The 21,081-nt window shown below is 33.7% G+C and overlaps 1 protein-coding gene across 1 annotated transcript in view; it reads right to left on the bottom strand.

Annotated features, from left to right (window-relative positions):
* The window catches only part of LOC148947173 (vitellogenin-like), a 117,366-nt gene extending 97,043 nt beyond the window's left edge, over positions 1-20,323 (bottom strand). Inside the window, exons 1-6 of the mRNA XM_089096914.1 lie at positions 20,014-20,323; positions 15,483-15,719; positions 9,637-9,880; positions 5,565-5,823; positions 4,073-4,241; positions 2,658-2,874 (exon numbers count right to left, since the gene is read on the bottom strand). Of these exons, the coding sequence (XP_088953040.1) occupies positions 2,658-2,874; positions 4,073-4,241; positions 5,565-5,823; positions 9,637-9,880; positions 15,483-15,719; positions 20,014-20,181 (1,294 nt within the window). The 5' untranslated portion in view covers positions 20,182-20,323. The remainder of the gene's footprint in view (positions 1-2,657; positions 2,875-4,072; positions 4,242-5,564; positions 5,824-9,636; positions 9,881-15,482; positions 15,720-20,013) is intronic.
* Between the last annotated feature and the right edge of the window lie 758 nt (positions 20,324-21,081).

Below are 21,081 nucleotides of genomic sequence, written 5' to 3'. Positions count from 1 at the left end.
GACATTAAAACTTAAACGAACAGAAATTATTCCGTATATGAAAGGGGCTGTCTCCTTCTCAACGCGTCGCTCTTTACGCCTAAGCTTTTATTGTCTTAAAAAGTAGAGTAAGCGAACAGAAAAATTTCTGTTCGCTTAAGTTTTAATGTCGCTCCTTACTTTCGGTTAATTTTTTTTTTTTTTAATGTATCTGAAATCGGGCTTGCCTGTCTCTGATTTCTGGGCAGAGGAAAATCAATAAAGTAGTTTAATAAAGAACAAAGCATACTGACTGGATCATTACTTTTAGTTTCAGTGCTCAAGAAAATTATAATGGTATATATAGATGGTACTATAATACTTCCATGTATTGAAGGTACCAATAGGATCTTTGGTGGCTAAAACTGTAATGTAAGGAAAAGATGTCAATAAAACAGAAGGAACTAAAAATAAAGACGAATTGTTGTTGGTTTACAACTACCACCCCTTCCTTCTTCCCCAAGAACCGAATATACGGTCGTAAGAATTAAACATTTATTTTGCTAAAAAGTATCCATGGTTGCTCTACCTTATATACGGGAGATACAATCATCCCATTTATTTGAGTTATTTGTTTTCCTAGGGTAAAAATCCACAAGCTGCTATCCTGACTTTAGGTGAATCTGGAGCCCAAACTTAATAAGCTGCTATCCTTATTTTGGATCCCAAAGAGCAAAGACCTTGGTATCAAAGGTCCAATTTGGGTTAAAAACTTCTGTGGGCAAGCAAAAATAAGAAAGGTTAGAAACAGAGCTATCTATAAATTTTGAACCGAAATTAATAATCAGATGGCACTTAGATTTCACCTCGTCATTTTATTTTCTTATCATTGCTTAGTATCTTTAAAATTCGCTCTTTAGACAATGGTTATGAAAATCACACATCACAAATCACAAATTACAATGGTTATGAAAATCACAAATCACAATCAAAGGTTATGATGGTTATGAAATTTGCCATGTAGAAGGGATTTTGCCCATGGTCCTGATTAGGACCCTGAAATTATTTAGATTGAAATCTTGGTACCACTCTGCTTTTAAGGAGATTTAAATACTACCTTTCTAAATAAGGGATAAGCCCCGGCTCCACCCATTTTCAAAGAATGTAATATTCCATATTCTCTTCTTCTAAAAAAAAGCCATTTTAGGAACATTTGAGTGCAGGATAATTACCTTGCGCCTCTCTTTTTCTTAAAATTTTATGGCAAACCCTGGCACGGAAAATGTTTTTCCCAAAAGAGACTCCTCACCCAGATTCCGCCTGCCTCGGGTTGTTTCCCAGTCCTTTCTACTAAAATTTAACTATGAAACATCTGTTTTGAAGAGTGTATTTGCATAATTTAAAGCCCTTGGACCTGGGGATATATCAATAATGACGCCAGTACAGGCGCAGTTTTTGGAGCGTTCAAACGTTTTGATTAAAACAGCTTCTAGATTTTTCGATTTGATGCCATAAGTGGCTGCAGGAGCACTTGGAGGCATTCCCCGATCGTTTTCAACCGTAAGAAGGACACTAGAACTTTTAGTTTATTAAATAAAAACAAAGTTTTTTTAATTAAAAGTAAGGAGCGACATTAAAAATCAAAAGTAACAGAAACTATTCCGTATATGAAAGGCGCAGTCTCCTCTTCGAAGCCCCACTTTTTTAGCTAAAGTTTGACTTTTTGTCATAACTCTACTTTTTAAATTAATAAAAAAAAACTACAGAGATGGGCGGTGAGGAGGGGACAGAGCCTTTCATATAAGGAATAGTTTCTGTTAGTTTTAAGTTTTAATGTAGGTCCTTACTGTCAGTTAAAAAAACATGTTTTTTAATTTAATTTTTGAATGTTTTTCTATTAGTTTTTTACTCATGTTTTTTTTTAAAGTCAGATGGATGCTATAATTAATTTAATGTGCATTATAAAAGGATTTGGAAAATAGGATAATTTAGAAACACTTGTAGTAACGCCTTTATAAATCCGGTTGAAACAAAAACCCAAAAATAAACAAAAGAATTATTGAAACATTCACTTACTTTCAGTAGGAAACAAATTAGTTTATTTAAGAAGAAATTTTGAACTTAAAAATGATGTAGATAAAAGTTTGGAAGTCTCTTCTGGCAAAAAAAAAAAAATACAAAATGCTACATTTTTGCAGATAGGAGATTGAATCCTCTACAGTAGGGGTTTTTGATATGCTGAATCTGATAGTGTAATTTTCATTAGAATTCTATGACTTTTAGCGGATCTTTCCCTTTTTTTTAGTATCTTGAAAAATTTTCTCAGGCTCGTAGCTTTTGATGGGTACGACTAAACTTAATGAAACTTATATATTTGGAATCATCATAATAAGCCAATTCTTTTGATATGTCTTTGGGTATCAGAATTCTGTTTTTAAGTTTTTGGCTATTGATAAGCCTGGTCACTCCTTACTTGCAGTTCCTTACCACTAAACTGCTTGATCATTAAATCAGCCCCAGTACCCACATCTATGAGATTGATGAAACTGAAAAAAGGTAGATGGAATTTTTTTTTTTTTTAAGTTAACACTATTGCTTCATTGACTATGGCGTGAATGCCTACCAGACAATAAAGTCTGTTTCTACTCTAAAAAATAAAGAAAACGGCTGGTTACCACAGTCACAGAAAGTCTACTTACATTTCGATGATTCAATCTTCTCAGCAAAATACGGTATAAGCTTTTTCACGATAAGAGGCTCGTTAGGAGAGCAAAAATCACCCATTACCAGGGTTGGATAAAGGCGACGACTCAATGTCTTATTGACACAGGCTTGATAAATAATATTGCTGACGGACAAAGCCAAAGTTGCTTCAAATATTTCATCTTCTTTTACAACTTTTGATTCCAGTAGATCCTAAAATTAAAAATGGAGTAAAAGTAGCATTGTAGACTGGGTTATCCAAAATTAGAATAGTTTACAGACATCTCCTAATGCTCTCCTTTAGATAAACAACATTTTTATGTGTTCTTTTTCAGATTCGAAAATTAAGGAAGTATAACCATACGGTATTTTTAAATAAGTATAAAAAAAAACGAAAAATACTCCAGGGTAAAAAATGCGTAGCAAATTGTTCTCCCAGATAGCTATTATCTACTACAGCGCCCATCCTAGACAAGGTCCATCACTGATTACATTTTTCATCTGTATTGAGACTCCACTCCGATCACTCACGGAGAAACCGCTGGGAATAGCTCAAGTATATTTAAAATCGGGTTATGAGGTATCAGGGGCTATTGTTATATTGACATTGTTGACACTATTCATTAACATTGACATTGATCACTGATTTTTGTGGTATTTTTAAACAGTGCCGTTGTGGTGGCAATAACATTGCCATAGAACTCTCTTCAGTCGCTTATGCAGCGTTTTGACGCACCACTATGCTGATGCTTGAAAAGTATAAATTGTATGATTAATTTAATTTTCATTATGGTTACTTCCATATCTCAAGCAACTTGACAAAACCAACTAATCATGCCCTTGTTTCAACAATTTCTCCAGCAAACGTGTAGAGGGGTACTTGTCAGGTCTTTGTCCAAAGTTTAGTTGCTATATGGGACGTTCTGTAATCAGAAATGACTGTAAATGTGGCCAAAAGAGGCTGGGCCAAATTCCAAATTGACTAAAACTGTTTTAAGTCGTTTTATATACAAAGAAAAATAAGTAAGAAGATAACAAATTACTGATTATTGATATCATCCTGATTGCTAATGATGATTACTGATATCATCACATTACTGATAAAGCCACTGTAAAGGAGTGAGCTCTAGGAGGAATAAAGGAGAAATAGACCTCGTTTTCCATTCGAGTAAGTGAGTAGCAATTGTCCAATCTTCCTCACACATGATATTATGATTTTAGGTAATTGACTGTGCTGCTGGAATTATCTTCATAAAACTTAGTCCCTAGAGAACATATCAGTTAGAGCAAAAATCCGGCTCTATACCATTATTTTCAGTTCTATACCATCAGTGAAATTTTTCCAGTGAAATTTCCATGAGTGTTCCTGGCTGTAAGATAGTATGTTTTACAAAGGTAAATGACTACTTACCACTAATTCACTCAAAATTTCAATTGTAGGAGTCTTCAGAGTAATGGGTAGGATAGAAATAGATTGGCTTCGTCTTTCCCCGGTAACTCTTCCTTCAAGGATTTGCTCTTTAATGAGAAGGATAGCTGCATTTGTACCCGCATTTGTTAAAACATTCATTGCAATTTGACTGAAATCAAATAAATAAATTTAACAAGTAAACAGATATACGAGTGTGTAAACGAAAAAATTAATAATTGAAGTCAGAAGCCAACAATTGATTATATAGGTGAAAGCATGAATATTTAAAACCAAAATCAACATTTGCAGGCCTGTATGCCTCTTTTATGACCTTTCTTTGGCATGTATGACTTTCCTGAATATCCAAAAATGATCAGTTTACCCATCAAAAGCTAAGAGCATATGGAAATTGTTAAAATACAAAAAGAAGGCCATCTAGGGCCAAACGAAAAGAGGTCTCTCCCAGTTGGGGTGGCAGGATGTCGTAAGGACAGATTTAAGGGAAATCAGACCTTCCTGGGAGGTGTAATACGTTGAATAGGTTGGGATGGAGGGGGATCGTGTGTAGCTGTGTTGGTGTAGCTGTGTTTGAGCCGCTTGGTGCTGCAGTGAGTTATTAGTAGTTATGACTATAAGTCATATGACTATTGACTATTAGTAGTTATTAGTAGTTAGTATTATATGACTTTTATATATTGGCCTTTATCCTTAAGACGATAAAACCCTTTCAAAATAATTAGTTGGTTAAAATTATCTGTTAGGCTTTTTGCACATAGTAAACACGGGGATTAATATATTTTTACAGCTACTGAATTATTAGCCTAATTGTTACTTCTCCAAAAAATTATTTGCATTAAAATTAACTAGGACCCTCAGCCTTGTAACCTCCTAGACCGCAGCCTATGATATTTTATAGGGAAACTAGCCATAAAAATGAAAAAAATCTAGCGTGCACTCTTTTATGAGGATCGGTTAAAAAATACTTTACTCCCTTGCTCTAGATAGCCTATGATACTTTATAGGGAAACTAGCCATAAAAAGGAAAAAAAAATCTAGCGTGCACTCTTTTATGAGGATCAGTTAAAAAATAATTTACTCCCTTGCTCTAGACACAAATTCATAGTTCCCTTTACCCCTTCCCCAAAAAAACCTTTCCTGAGAGTTTTAACTCAATTCCCAAGCCGTGAGAGACAACAGGTTATGCTTGTCAAACTGTAGATATAAATCATCACGTTTTAACTAAAATTACTGTCTGTTTGCAATATCTATAAGGAGAAATACTCGCTTGCCTTCAGGCATACACAAAAAATAAATACTCTCGTTTGGTAACGGGAAACCAGCTGACTCCAATTGTAAATGAAATGAGGAATAGCACTATATTCAGCTATCACTATATACCCTCACCTGATTGGCTAGAAGTTATAGACTCTTGCCATTATATAAAGTAAGACAAGGCTCAGAGAAGAGTCAAACATAACTGATAAACACTCACTGTTGGGTAGTTTCTTCCTCCATCGAAAGTTCCTTCTGAAGCACAGACTTCAATTCTTGATATGGTAAGAACGACGCTGCCTTGCGTATCATCGCAATTTTGGTACTAATACCCATTTTTTCGGGGGTTAAAAGAAATTCAGTTGATTCAAGATCACGTATTACTTCAACCATTAGACGACGAATTTCTTTTACTAATATTCTGTCCGAAGGATGACGGCGAACAATTGGGTCTTTAAGCTTGGGCTGATTCATTGGACCTAAAGAAAAATAATAACATTTAGAATAAATTATTCCTCTTAAGGAATAAATTGTTTTTTAAGTTAATTGTTCCGTTCACAAGCACGATTCTCTCAGTTTCAGTTTTGTTGACAAGATTAACGTGTACCACCTTTAATGACGAACCATATTCAGTCTTGCTAATTGATTTTTTTTTATAATGAACTCAGTTAAATTTTTTCAAAAAAAAAACGATCAGAATAGCTGATCTTTAGCTATATGGAATAAAATGTGCTTGTAAAGATGCCCCACCAGCAGCTAGACGCATCCCTGGCTAGTGTTTTGGTTAATGGGAAGGGGGTGAGATATTTAGTGACTCTATTTTATAAACCAAACTTAAAATTTAAGTAAAAATGGGGTACAATTCCAAGCTATCGTTACAAACTTGTAGGAGATCGTGCTAAAAATTTCGGAAACTGATTGGTCGATAATATCAGCGGGAGAGGGTTCCAGTGTTGTCTCTTGCAATATCTAGATGGCAGGAGAGTAATTATACAGTTTTAAAAATATCTGCACCCAAAACTCTTTATTCAAGGTATGAATCAGGAAAGATCTTTATCTTTATAGGTCAAATATATTGCTTATTGTTTGTGGATGCTATGCACAATCCTGTTAGGTAGTCTTTCAGACGGGAATACTGATCACTATTTGTTCTGGCTAGTATTTCAGTTTTTGGGCCTTTAGTCGGGGGGGGGGGGGGGAAGGCAGATATATTTGAAGAAACTTTGTTTATGCACTCATCTTTATAAAATAGAAGCATATTAGTAATGTCAAATATATCTGGCGCTAAGAATATCTTATGAAAATAAAAATATTTTACCTTTTTTCTGCATATTTTTGCTTTCTTCTACGTATAAGAAATATTAACTTGTATAGGCATTTACAGTCACTGAAAAGTAATATTAGCCCAATAATCTTTGTAGATTACCAACGGAGGGAGGAAGAAACAATTTTCCTTGGGATGCACTAATTTTTTTAGGAGACTCTGCTCGTACATTTATATTTACGGACCAGCAGCATATAGGGTACTTTTTATGGGTACTATCCCATTACGCGGGCCTCTTGGGTCAATCACTATAGAATAGGCAATGATAAAGCCCGTTTTTGACGTCTTAACTATTATAGAGCAGGAAATGATAGCAAGGTTTTTCATTGCGTATACGATATTAAACTGTGGTATTTTGGGGTTTAAGGGGGGGAGAAGGTACCTAGGTTAGATTAGGTAAGGTCATGAATTTAGTATATGCAATGCTTTACTCCCCCCCAATGTGCAAATATATAGCCCAAATTTCTTTCTAAACTATTAGGCTATATATTCATCCTATTTTATTTCATTAGCAATAATAAAACTTGACTTTTTAGAGAGGCCTGCATAATGGGATAGTACCTTCTTATGTAATTATTTGGTGTGCACTACAAACAGATTACAGAAAACTTAAATTTCTTTTTCCCTTTATAGTGAATAGGGTGCGGCAGACTATGCATTAAGTTATGCAAGCCATAGGTTTGCATTAGTTTGTAAACATTGTTTTTTTTTCTTTTTTTGATCTTATATAAAAAGATTAATTTGACAAAATTGATTTCTGAACTAAACTTAACCCTTACAATTACCATAGTAGTTGCAATGGGGTCATTTTTATTGATCCTCTACTTCTTAGATTGTAAGATATGAGTTTCCAAATGGAAAACTTTTTGGTCATGTTATAAAATATGCGATTTTTCTTAAATGTTTAAGAACAATTAACTGCTTCTTTTTTTACTCTTTTTTTTACTCTTTTTTTTACTCTTTTTTTACTCTTTTTTTACTCTATCACTTTTATTCCGGTTAAGAAATTCAAATTGGTAAGATTTTCAGCTATCCTTTCAGTTGATAACTAAACTGCTTCGTCATCATGAACAAGTATTCAATGAAGAATTTTGCAGACGTGCGCCATCCCACAAATTCAACTTTATAGTTAAAATTAATGACAATTTCAAGACAAAAAAGATAATTATAACATAATTTAAAACTATTAATGAATTTCTAAAAGAGTAACCTTTTAATGAATTTCTAAAAGATATAATATATATTTATATTATATCTTAACGTTATTGTTTTCTTCTCAAAATAGTGGCTAAAATGAGAACTTATGGAAAAGGCACGAAGAAAAACTTGAAAATATATGCACTTTTTCTTACATGTACAAAACAACTAGGCGGTTCTTTTTTTGTTTTTCGTTTCTACTCTTCTTTTTTTACGCTTTCGTTTTTTCTTATCCCGGTTAAGAAATTTCAAATGGGTAAGGCTTTCAGCTATCCTTTCAGTTGGAAACTAAACATCTTCATCTACATGAATAAATGTTCTATGAAGAATTTTCACAGAGTTGGGCCTTCCCACAAATTCAACTTTATAGTTAAAATTAATGACAATTTCAAGACAAAAATAGATAATTGTAATATCATTTACAAATTATTAACGAATCTCTGAAAGAGTAACCTTACAAAAGTGAAGTAATTTTCTTAATTTTAATTCAGCTTCACTAGAATATTTATATTATATCTTAACGTTATTATTTTATTCTCAAAATAGTGGCTAAAATGAAAATTCATGGAAAAGGCAATAAGGAAAAACTTGAAAATACTAATTAAAGTATATGAAAATAAGGTCTAACTAAGAATACGAACACTGGGCGTTTCCATAGAAATTTGTTTCCAATAAAACTTGCAAAAATGATTTTAAAAAGCAAAATGTCTACTGGGGTAAGGTTTTCAGTCATTCATTGATTTGGAATAACGCACCTCACCACATGAATAAATAGTGTATGAATAATTATTTACTATTATTTTTCTATCTTCACGTTCCACAGTATCTTTGAGCTATTTAACCAGAAAACAAAGATTATTCAAAATAAGAAGATTAATGACTCCGATGTCCCATAAAATTTCCACAAAATTTTCCATTTGTATGTCACTAAACTAAATATATTTCACAAAAAGTTTTTCAGTGGGTTGAAAAATACAAATTCCCATTCAAAATAAAAAACTGTCACAAAATTTATTTTACCTATTTACATATGAGGTTTATTAAAAAAAAAAAAAAGCAATACAATGAAACACTTAACAATCCTTAAGCTTTTATATCCTTGGAGTAACCCCTTCAACATAGGAATACAATTTAAAAAAGAAAAAAAGAAAAGAAAGAAAGAGAATAAAAATTCTGCACCTGCATGGCTCCTGGTTGCAATATCCCTCCTTAACAGCAAGTCATTCTACTCATCAACACTCTCAAAAATTCCTGTTTCCATAAAAAAATTAAAAATTTCTTTTTCTTTTATTTTTTTTTGGGGGGGGGGAACTTGAGAGCAAATGAGAACCAATTTAACTAAATTCAAAAATCATACAACCGGAGAAATATTGTCTTAAGATTTCTACAGGAATCACCCACATTCGCCAACTTTTTCAAAAATTCAGGCAAAATGTTCAAAAAATTCAGCCCAATTTAACGTATTTAAAACAAAGATCTAGTTCTAAGAACTTGAAGTGTCCCTACATTATTAGTATAGCCTGTTAGATAATTGTGTATTTCATCACAAGAAACAAATAACTTTAGGTAACGCTTAGGAACTAACTAGGAATAACACTTATACATGAATAATCCATGATACAATTTTCCTAGACCTAACAGAGGGATAATATTTAACTGTATTTATTGAGATAATGTAATGTTGTATCAGTGTTTAAATCTAAAATACTCTAAGTATTTTTACCCATAAACACAGATACAACTCTACTGCATATAAACAATTTAAAATTACCTCCGTTAATCTGTTCCTTAGAATGGGCATACATCAGAGAGTAGACTTTTTCACCTCTTGGTTCAGATAGACTCTTCTGGTGCTCAACCGATTCAAGGTTAATGGTAATATAGTTCATAGCTTCAATAGGCTCAGTGTCAGAACCAAACGGTTTCACAGTCTCTACGTCAATGGTTCCCTGATGTTGCACAATGAAATCACCTCTGCTGGATCCACAACCAGTTGTTCGAACGGTTAGTGAGCGCTGTAAAATTGGACAACATTATAAGTATTAATTATTAATTATGGTAATTACCTAATTTTGCTAATTATAATAATTATTCTTGTTATACTAATTATAAGTATACATACGATTTATAAGTATTAAAACTGAACATTATGAAGCTACTTTAAAATATCTCATCTAATATCGCACTGACAGGTATGTGCATTTACATCAGTAATGGATAACATAATGATGGTGATGGACAGTCAGTGAGCGCTGCAAAGACACAGATCTATTTGTGTATCAACAAATTAAAGACAGCATGTTTACTAAGATGTTTGAAGTAGTCAAAATTGGCTATTTAGGTTTGTCTCCCTGTCATGCTGTTGGTTACCACCATTTTAGTTAGACTACAGGTGGCCGCTTCATCGCTCGCATTTTTTTATATCATCTGATATCCATTCAGGTAATAAATCTATGCGCAAAAATAGAAAACAAATATACGAATATAAAACATGAAACTTTATGAAACTATCTTAGATTATGTTATCTCATCATAGGCAGCGCAATAGCTCTGCCTAAGTAAAGAACTATGCTGGCACAATGTATTATTTATTTGTTTCTTTGATTAGACCAGGTTACTTCGTATCGAAGGAGTTGTCTTAGAAACTTCGAAAAGAGCTCATTGGATTGGAAATTGGAAGTGTTTGTGCCCTTTTTAATAGCCAAAAGTGATTGGAAGCGACTAACACCCCTTCCACGCCCACTTTTCCCCAATCACATCTATTCAAAATTTTGAGATAGCCATTTTGTTCAACGTAGTTGAAAGGTTTGGAAAATATATCTTTGAGGAGGACACTCCCCCACAACCCTCAGGGCAAGGGTTGTAAGTTATGCCGTGGGGTCATATAAGGTTATTATAGATAGTGTTGTCGTCCAGAATTCAAAAAGAGCTCGTTCAATTGGAAACTGAAAGCGCTACTGCCCCTTTTTAATAGTAGAAAGTAATAGGAGGGCAACAAACCCCCCTCCCACAACCACCATTTCCCAAAACACATCCAATCCAAAATTTTGAGATAGCCATTTTGTTTAACGTAGTTGAAAATTCTGGAAATGAGTTCTTTGAGGATGACCCCCCACAGCCCTAAGGGCTAGGGTTGTAAGCTATGCCCTGGGGGTATTTAAGTTTCTTATAGAAACGGTTGTCGCGGAAACTTCAAAAAGGGCTCATTCGATTGGAAATTGAAAGGGCTAGTGTCCTTTTTAATAGTAGAAAGTAATTGGAGGGCAACTAACCCCCTCTCACAGCCGCCATTTCCCCAAACACATCCAATCCAAAATTTTGAGATAGCTATCTTTTTCAACGTAGTTGAAAGTTCTAGAAATTATGTCTTTTGAGGATGACAACCCCCCCCCCCCCCAGCCCTCAGGGGAAGGGTTGTAAGTTATGCCCTGGGGCATATAAGGTTTTTATAGAAAGCGTTGTTGTAGAAACTTCAAAGAGGGCCCATTCGATTGGAAACTGAAAGGGATAGTGCCCTTTGTAATAGTCGAACGTGATTGAAGGGCAAAGAACCCCCTCTCAGGCCCACTATTTCGCCAAATACCTCCAATCAAAATTTTGAGATAACCATTTTGTTCAACGTAGTTCAAAGGTCTGGAAATTAGGTCTTTGAGCATGACAACCCCCCACAACCCTCAAGGTAAGGGTTGTAAGCTATGCACTGGGAGCTTATAAGGTTTTTATAAAAAGCGTTGTCGCAGAAACTTTAAAAAGGGCTCATGCAATTAGAAATTGAAAGGGCTAGTGCCTTTTTTAATAGTCAAAAGTAATTGGAGGGCAACTAACCCCCCTCTCACGACCATCATTTCCCCGAACACATTCAACCAAATTTAGAAAATTTTGTCAAAAGCGATCAGAGGGCGAAACCCACCCCCCCCCCCCCACACCATACGCCCAAAATTTCCCAAAAACACTTCCGATCAACATTTTGATATATCCATTTTGTTGAAAGTAGTTGAAAGGTCTGGAAATTATGTCTTTGAGTATAAACCCCCCCCACAGTCCCTAGGGCTAAGGTTGTAAGTTATACCATGGGGGCATATAAGGTTTTTATAAAAAAAGCGTTGTTGTAAAATTTTAAAAGGGCTCATTCCATTGGAAAATGAGATGGAAAGTAATCAGAGTAATCTCTGATTTCCAGAAATTGTGGACGGAAGAGTGCAACGCAATATGGCGATCCACGAGCCATTTCTAGGCAAATCTGAGATATCAGAGGGCAAATGCCCTCTGATCACTGATCACCTCTTCCACGCCCATTATTTCCCCAAACACTTCCAATCAAAATTTGAGATACCCATTTTGTTCAAAGCTTATGAAGGGTCTGGAAATTATGTCGCTGGGGATAACAAATCCCCCCAGACCTGAGGTCAAGGGTTGTAAGCTATGCCCTGGGGGCATATACGGTTTATACAGAAACCATAGTTATATAAACTTCGGAGGGGGCTCATTAGATTGGTAATCTGACGCTCTAGTGCTCTTTTCAGAGTCAAAGTGATGGGAGGGCAGCTAGCCTTCCCCCTCCACACACACACCTCATATTGTCCCGAAATGTATCTAATAGAAATTTTGAGATGACCATTGTATTGGAAATAGTCTAAATATCATATAACAAGGTTTTTGTGGTTGAAACAAACCCTAGAAATTAGGGGCAATGGCTGTAAGTTATGCTCAGGGGGTATTCAAAGTTTTTATGGAAGGAATGGTTGTTAAATTTTAGAAGAGGCTCAGTCTTTTTCCATGAAAAAAACTATGTCAATATAAAACAAACAGAAATTAATTTTAAAAAAACCCTTTCCATAAAATAAAATTTTTAAAAAATAATAAAGAGCTCAATTAAACCAAAAATGAACAAAAAAAGAATAAAATAATCTACCAAGCATACAACTACCAATAAATGAAACCCAAAACACACAGAAATTAAAATAAATAACAGAATCAAACTCAAAACAAGCAGAAATTAATATGAGTAGGGTTTTAAACCCATATGCTTTCTAAAAGCCAGAATATAATTTGTGCTTTACTAAAACATTCTTCTAAATTTTTTCATTTTTAAAACTTTAAGAAATATAAGCGTATGTATATTAAACTGACAATGCGTATGACAATGTAATTTCATTGTTTAAAAAAAATTGAGTTGTGACAAAGTAAAACTTTAGCGTAAAGAGCGAGGCGTTGAGGAGAGGACAGCATTTTTCATATACCGAATAATTTCTGTTCGTTTTAAGTTGTAACGTCGCTCCTTACTTTCAATTGAAAAAACTTGTTTTTTTATTTAATTTTGGAAAGATTTTGAATTAATGCAGGTTTTGATTTTGACTCACCGTACATGAATAATAAAAAAAAATAATTGAATATTAATTTTACTTTTATTGGTTAAATGGCTTTCTCGAAACCTGTTTAATTTTATTTACGAACGTTTTTATTAGTAATAAATATACGTAACTTACGAATTAACTTACGTAACGAACCTCTATATTCTTAGATTTTTAATACGTATATTAGAGGGTTCACTCCCTAGTCAATACCTTGCTCTTTAAGCTAAAGTTCAAATTTTGTTCCAATTCTTTAAAAATGACCCCTTAATCACAAATGCCGTTAATTAGAATAAATAGCTCTTATGAAAGTACTAAATAATCTTTGGCTTAAAGAGCGAGGTATTGACTAGGGGATGAATCCAATCATATACATACTGTTTTCTGTCGTTTTAAGTTTTGATGTTGCTCCTTACTTTCAGTTAAAAAACGTTTTTTTTATATATAATTTCTGATTTTTATTTATATAATGCAGGGAAATCCGGTGCCTCTTTCATAACAATGTCTGTTCTCCCATGAAAACTTCCTTCATGGTAAGATCCTCCCACATAATCCCCGACCCACTCCCCCCCACACGACCAGAAAAAATCCCCTCTGAAAACGTCTGTATACTTCCCAATAACCAGTACTATATGTTAAAATTGGTTGAAGTTCATAACTTTCAGCCCTCCCCCCGGGGACTTCGGGGGATTAAGTCATCCTAAAAGACATAGTTATCATATTTTCGACCATGCTGAACAAAATGGCTATATCAAAATTTTGATTGGGTGATTTTGGGGAAAAAATGAGCGTGGGAGGGGGCCTAGTTGCCCTCTATTTTTTTGGTCACTTAAAAAGGGCAATAGAGCTTGTAATTTCCGTTTGAATGAGCCCTCCCACGATATTCTAGGACCACTGGGTCAATACGATCACCCCTGGAAAAAAAACAACAAAAAAAACGCATCCGTGATCTTTCTTCTGGCAAAAATGCAAAATTCCACATTTTTGTAGATAGGAGCTTGAAACATCCGCAGTAGGGTTCTCTGATACGCTGAATATGATGGTGTGATTTTCATTAAGGTTCTATAACTTTTAGGGGGGTCTTTCCCCCTTTTTTTGAAAATCAGCCAATTTTTTTTTAGGCGCGTAACTTTTGATAGGTAGAACTAAACTTGATGAAACTTATATATTTGAAATCAGCACTAAAATTTGATTCTTTTGATGTATCTATTGGTATCAAAATTCCGTTTTCTACAGTTTCGGTTACCATTGAGCCGGGTCGCTCCTTACTTACAGTTCGTTACCACGAACTGTTTGATCAACGATCTCAGACGAGCTACTAAAGACCGAATAAAACTTCGTAGATTGTTTCGAATTCCCATTGACCTTCGTCATAAACCAAGAAAAAGTGAAGATAAAATGAGTTTGACACAAAAAATTGGATGAATTGAATAAAAGTGGAGAAAAAAATAAGAGTGAAATTGAGATAGTGAAACAAAATAAAATCTCACATCACATTCAAGACTAGATCCTGAACAATGCTAAAAGATTTTTTTCCATTTTTATTTTAATTACAAAAGGGGTAGTTTAAGAAAGGAACTTTCACAATTTTTCGGAAAGATATAAAATAAAAAAGTTGTATTTAGCTCATATTCAGTGCAATGGAGGAAATCCCTTTCTATTCAAAAATCGTTTCAGCTTTCAGGACAGGTTTACAAAATTATTTACACACAAGCATATAGGAGGACCTCCCTCACCCCCACCCACTAAAAAATAACTTAAAAAATCCTCAAAAAATGGAAATCATCAAGAATACACAGTGAAGTACACAAAATTCAATTTTATTGTTCAAAGAAAATTTTCGGGTCTCGACCCTTCCTCCTTCTTTTCCTCTCCGAAAAAAAAGTGTATGGAATTTCTGTAGCTTGTTGATTATATTTTTGTGCTTGTTACCCCCCCCCTCTAACAAATTCCATCATCTGCAGCACAAACGGTGCTTCAACTATCGTACTTCATTTTTGTTTCCTGAAATTCCTGAAAAGAAAACTGCGTTCTCCAAAATTCCCCAACAATTAACGTTCATAAATGTGCGAATGTTAGCAGAAAAAATGACTCCCTAATTTGCGTTAACGGTAACTTTTTTGGGAAACTTTGGAAAACCCATTTTTCTTTTGGGGTAATTTGGCAAAGCCCCTAAAAATTCCAGGATAGTAGAAGCACGGAATACCCATAGATACACAATTAGGTTACTACATACGCTTTAAATAAATAATAAATTCAAACCTACCATTTTAGATGTGCCACATTTATTCACCCCGGGAACACATTTCCAAGCAAAAGGCGAAGTGTTCGACATAATTGATGACTTGATACATTTGTCAAAATTAACGGTCTTTATTATCTCATAGAACACACCTTCCTTGCAGAATTCCGGGGAAGGGACAAGGAATGGCTGTGACTTAACCCGTTCTTCTGGCATCTCAGAAAGTTCGTACCAAACTTCACATTCACCAGTTATAGAGTTCTGCAAAAGAATACGTAATAAGGTAAATTAATATAGACTTAGATCCAATTGACTATGGTAGGTATATGGTAGGTACATGTACTACACATATTTGTTTGTCATCATAGTAGAATGTTTTTGGGGAAGGAGGAGGAATAAAATTGAGGGAAGAATAGAAATTGTCGTAAAACAAAAAAAAAGTGAAGTTTAAAAACACAGCCTTAATGGTTGGGGTGTGTTGAATGAGCTTAAAAAAGGGAGAAAAAAAAATGTCTGCATAGTATGATATCAATCTGTTAGATATATACAGCCCCCCATACACAGAAGCTGAAGAAAGATGATTATACCCCTTCCCAACATGAAACTGGTCTGTAATAATTGAATTCTACAAGGGTGTAAAAATGTAGTTTTTTGTATTTTAATTTCCTACATTTAAACGAATTCTCTGACCGGCCTCTCCTAAGGGTCAGATCTTTCTGATTCGTCTAGTCATATAGTAGCTTGGCTGCGGCAAGTCAAAATATGGTAAGTCAAAATGCACAACATATTTTTAAAAGGAGAGTGAAGAAACTGATCAAGTTGTTTTGATTTTTTTATTTATTCCTTGACGAATAGTTTTTTGCTCAAGAAAGATTTTGCCGGCCGACAAAACCCTAATGTGACATTAAAAGCTCCGAATTCCAATTTTTATTTAGAAAAGGAAATATAACGGGTTTAGCGGAAAAATACAAACCTGTGATTATTATATGAGAGCCCACTGACCTTATCGACTGAATATTATACGTTTAATAAAGTGAGCCACAAATATCACAGACAAAATTTCCACGCGCCACCTCTCGAATTACCACAGTTAAGCTGTGACTTCCGCCTCTTACAATTTTGTTTATAACTCTTTGGGGTACAAAAACGGAAAGCATTTTATATTTTGAACCGCTAAACAATTTACTTAGCATAAAAAAACTGATATTTTAAGTAAGCAAACATAGGGACTTGGAATTTGATATTAAACGAAATGATAAAGTGCAAAATTATTTTTATGATATGCTTGACTAACAATTCAGGCATTGGTAGTTTAGCCTCGTTCTCCCTCTTATTTCGTTTTTCTTCTCTTGCTTCATTTTTATTTGTAGATATGATAATTATTATTATAATTTATTTGAAAACCAGTCATAGCAAAAAAAACGAAAGACAGAACATAAAAAAATACAACTAAACACAAACAAATACAAAGTACATCAAACACTTCCAAAAATCACTGTAATAGCATTGAAGACCAAGGATAGTTGAGCTTTAAAAGACACATATTGTATACAGAGACTTGCTTTTCATAACAGAATCGGGTAAAAGGGTACAAGGGTGTTTCCCCACATCAAAGACTGTTTAACATTATATAGATTATAACCAGTGTTTATATTCTGTGATTTACCGTCAATAATTATAATGTCTAATTGATTATAATTGATAAAAAGCGGCCACGGCTATTGCACATATTTCAGACACAATATTATAGTTAAGCATCTTGTTTTGGGGTCCGTCGTTAGTTTTTTAACATGCTATGTTTTTATTCTCTTGTTCCATTTTAAGTGGGGATATAACTTAGCAGATGAATGTACAAGCGTGTTTCCCCACATTAAAAACTGCTTAACATTATATGGATTATAACCAGTGTTTATATTCTGTGATTTACAGTCCATGATCATAATACTTAATTGATTATATTTGATTAAAAAATCGCCACAATAATTGCACATATATGGGACCCAATATTCGAGTTAACCATCTCATTCTGGAGTCCGTCGTTAGTTTTTTCACCTGTTTATTTTTTGTTCCCCCATTCCACTTTAAGAGTGGATATAACTTAATAGCTGAATGTGAAAGCCGTTTTCCCATGTCACAGACTCTTTAACATTATGGGGTTATAACTAGTGTTTATATTCAGCAATTTATAATCCAGGACTCTTATTACAAGCTTAATTACAACCGCTAAAAAGTGGCCAAACTGTACACTTATTGGAGAGCCAGTAACGGAGTAAAGGGTCTAATTACACAGTCCATCGTTAGTTTTTTTCACCTGTCTTAATTTTTACTCCCTTACTTCATTTTAAGCGTGGGTATAAGGATAACAGCAAATTTTTATTGAAGGTTTTTTCAGTGTTTAATTTGCCTGTTAATGGGTGTTTAAATATCGTTCTATTGTTTAAAGATTAACAAATGTTTAGTTTTTCCCCTTAGCTTCCTTTTAAGCGTCTATATAAGGTTGTAGACTGCTTAGCATTTGAGGGGTTTCCGGTGTTTTATGTGTATTCAAAAATTGTTCAAGTGTTTAAACATTAACAAATGTTTTATCTTTTGCTCACTAGCTTCATTTTCAGTGTGGATAGCCTATAGGATTGTAGACTACTTCGTATTTAAGGTTTTTCAAGTGTTTAGTGTGGTTGTTAATGTGTTTTTAAGCATCGTTCCGGTGTTTAAAGACTGAAAAATGTCTCATTGTTTTCTCCCTAGCATGGTTTTAAGTTTGGATATAAGCAAGGCCGTACCCAGACGGGTTAGGGTTGACCCCCTTCCCCCGAAATGTTTGTCTGACTCGTAAAAAAACATAACAAAAATGGATATAAACAAATTTTGTATGCGTTTTTAGAGTTTTTTGAGTAAAATCCAACCCCGAAATTTTTTTTTATTAAAACCCCCGCCAAAAAATACTGGGTACGGCCTTGGATATGAGGTTGTAGACTAATTTGCATTTAAAGTTTTCCAGTGTTTACTGTGGCTGTTAATGTTTAAAACACCGTTCCATTGTTTAAAGATTAACAAATGTTTATTTTTCCCCTTACTTCAATTTAAGCGTGGATATAAGGTTCTGACTACTTTGCATTTAAGGTTTTCTCAGTGTTTAATATGGTTGGTAATATTTGCTTATACATCGCTCCAGTGTTTAAACATTAACAAATGTTTCATTTTTTCTCCTAGCTTCATTTTAGGTGTGAATATAAGGCTGTAGGCGACTTTGCATTTTAAGTTTTCCAATATTTAATTTGTATGACTTATCGTCTATGAACATTTAACTCACTTACTGAAGATAGATAAAATTGGCAGCATATTTGACGCTTATTTGGCATCCGATATTAGAGTTTAGGGTCTCATTTTTGTAGTGCCTAGTTTGTTCTATTTTTCTTTACCTCTTTTCTTTTCAGAGGTCCTTGCTTCATTGTAAGTATCGATATAATGAATGTTCAAGTCTGTTTTCCTACGTTAAAAGACTATTTGGCATTATTGGAATTATTGCCAATGTTTGTCTTATGTTATTTATCATCTATGAACATATTAATTACCTACACTAAAATTTTGCCACTTATTTGAGGTCTGAGATTAGAGTTGTTAAAATGTATTTAGTGTTAAATATATCAAATATTCAAAATATACACCAGCAGTATTTTGAAATTTAATAAAAATTTGTATTATTTAATATGTAAACATATGTTTATACTATTAATATATTTTGTTATCAATAATTATTCATTTTTATTGTGGGCTATTACCGAAAGGTAGTGCAATTTATACAGTTTTTCTTGTCGAAATAACTCAAAAGAATCGTAACGGCAAAAAAATGAAAATAACAGAAGGAGAAAAAACATATGCTACCGAAAGACTTTGAAGCTGCCAACTGAGAAAAAAAATTTCGTATTTCCTGGCTTTTTTTTTTTTTTTTTTTTTTTTTTTTTTTAGTAGAATGACATCACAATGAAATTAGTCCAAAAATGTCTTAGAACACTGAAAAAATCGAAACTGACTCTATCAAAAATAGTTTTTACTAATACTACGATTCACGCAACAAATAAGTCATGGTAAAAGAATAAAAATTACAATAAAATAAATAATATTATAATGACTAAAATTGGATAGGCTACTAACTAATGAATACCAAAACTAACTAATAAATACCAAAACTAGATCTTAAAATATACATAACTAATCTAATCTTAAAACATATTATTAATTTAAAAATAAAGCAATCAAATCATGAATTATAAAACAAAATCTTAAATATTATAGATCATATGAAGCATGTTTAGATCAGAGGTATCAAGTGAAGCGCATGCGAGAAAGGGGGGGATTTATTTTGTTTAAATTTTTTATGGAGATGAAGTAATATATGTTTCAAACTCGAGGGCGGGGGTATTTTTCGATTTAAAAAAATAAAGATACAAAAAGGTTCAGTTGTAAGCTCATATGGGGAGGGGAACTATCCCTTTCTCGCCCCTCCTCTATTTGGCACCCCAGGTAAAAATAGTAAAATAAATGAAAGTCGTCGTACCTCCATAACTGGAAAAGTAGTTTTTTCTTCAAGTTGTAGTCTCTCAAACGCACCTTTAGATCCTTTGCCACCACTGATTTGTAACTGCAGTTGTGCTGCTAACCCTTTCTTAAAGTTAACGACCCACAAGGGCTCATTCCCACTTAAGGGATAAGGACTCAAACTCATCTCCCTTGAACGTAACCTCGGATGCTTTCTCTAGAACTTCTTTGTCCATTACCTCGACTACATCTCCAATTTCCATCCATTTTTTTGGATACGCTAAGACCGTTCTATCAATCTCTTGATTGAATTTTCGAGCCACAGTTTCTTTAAGCTGAAAAATAAAATTAATAATAAATCTTAACGGTTTTAATTTTCCATCATAACCAAATAAGTTTATAAAAAAAAAAAAAATCTATAGCATCAAGTTTGAATACCCTCCACGCGTCAGACCATCACCAAAAGAACCGTAAATTATGTTTATGCCGTTTCATATCAAAGTAAGGATAAATGAGACGTTATATACAAAATATTAAGAAACATAACCCTCTAAAAAACGGAAAATAAAAAATACGGAAGGATCCGGAATATGATAGTTCTGGAATACGGAACCATCACCTCTACAAACGGAAAAAATTGATTTTTCTTGTTGTTCAGGGTGGGGGACTGTAATTTCCCTATATTAAGTTTATTATCATGCCTATTCTAATAGTGCATTTCAATCAGAAACCATTTTCGAGGGTTTTCAGCCTTTTATCGAAATCACCATAAGCTTCTTTCCGCTACAAACTATTACTTTAAAGATTAACCGCAATAATAGTTACCATTCCTTAATAAAATTTTTTCATGATGCAGTTTTTGTCAAAACGAGTTTTTTAATTTTTATTTACTAGAAATACGGCTACAGTTCATCTTTTAATATGTTGCAGCTGCAGCTACAACCATGATTACTGGTTGCAGCCGGATTACAACCACGAAAAGAAGAGACACAACCCTCTAAAAATATTACCAAATTTTATTGAAGGATATAGAAACAATGCCTTTCTGGATAAAGACAATTATACCAATCACCAGATCGAACTTCAC

Source organism: Artemia sp. Qi Xiang Cuo, chromosome 11 (assembly GCF_049724085.1).
Source record: "Artemia sp. Qi Xiang Cuo chromosome 11, ASM4972408v1, whole genome shotgun sequence".
Classification (NCBI taxonomy): Eukaryota; Metazoa; Arthropoda; class Branchiopoda; order Anostraca; family Artemiidae; genus Artemia; species Artemia sp. Qi Xiang Cuo.
The sequence above is the reverse complement of the archived record's forward strand: the minus strand, read 5'-3'. Positions and strand labels throughout refer to the sequence as shown.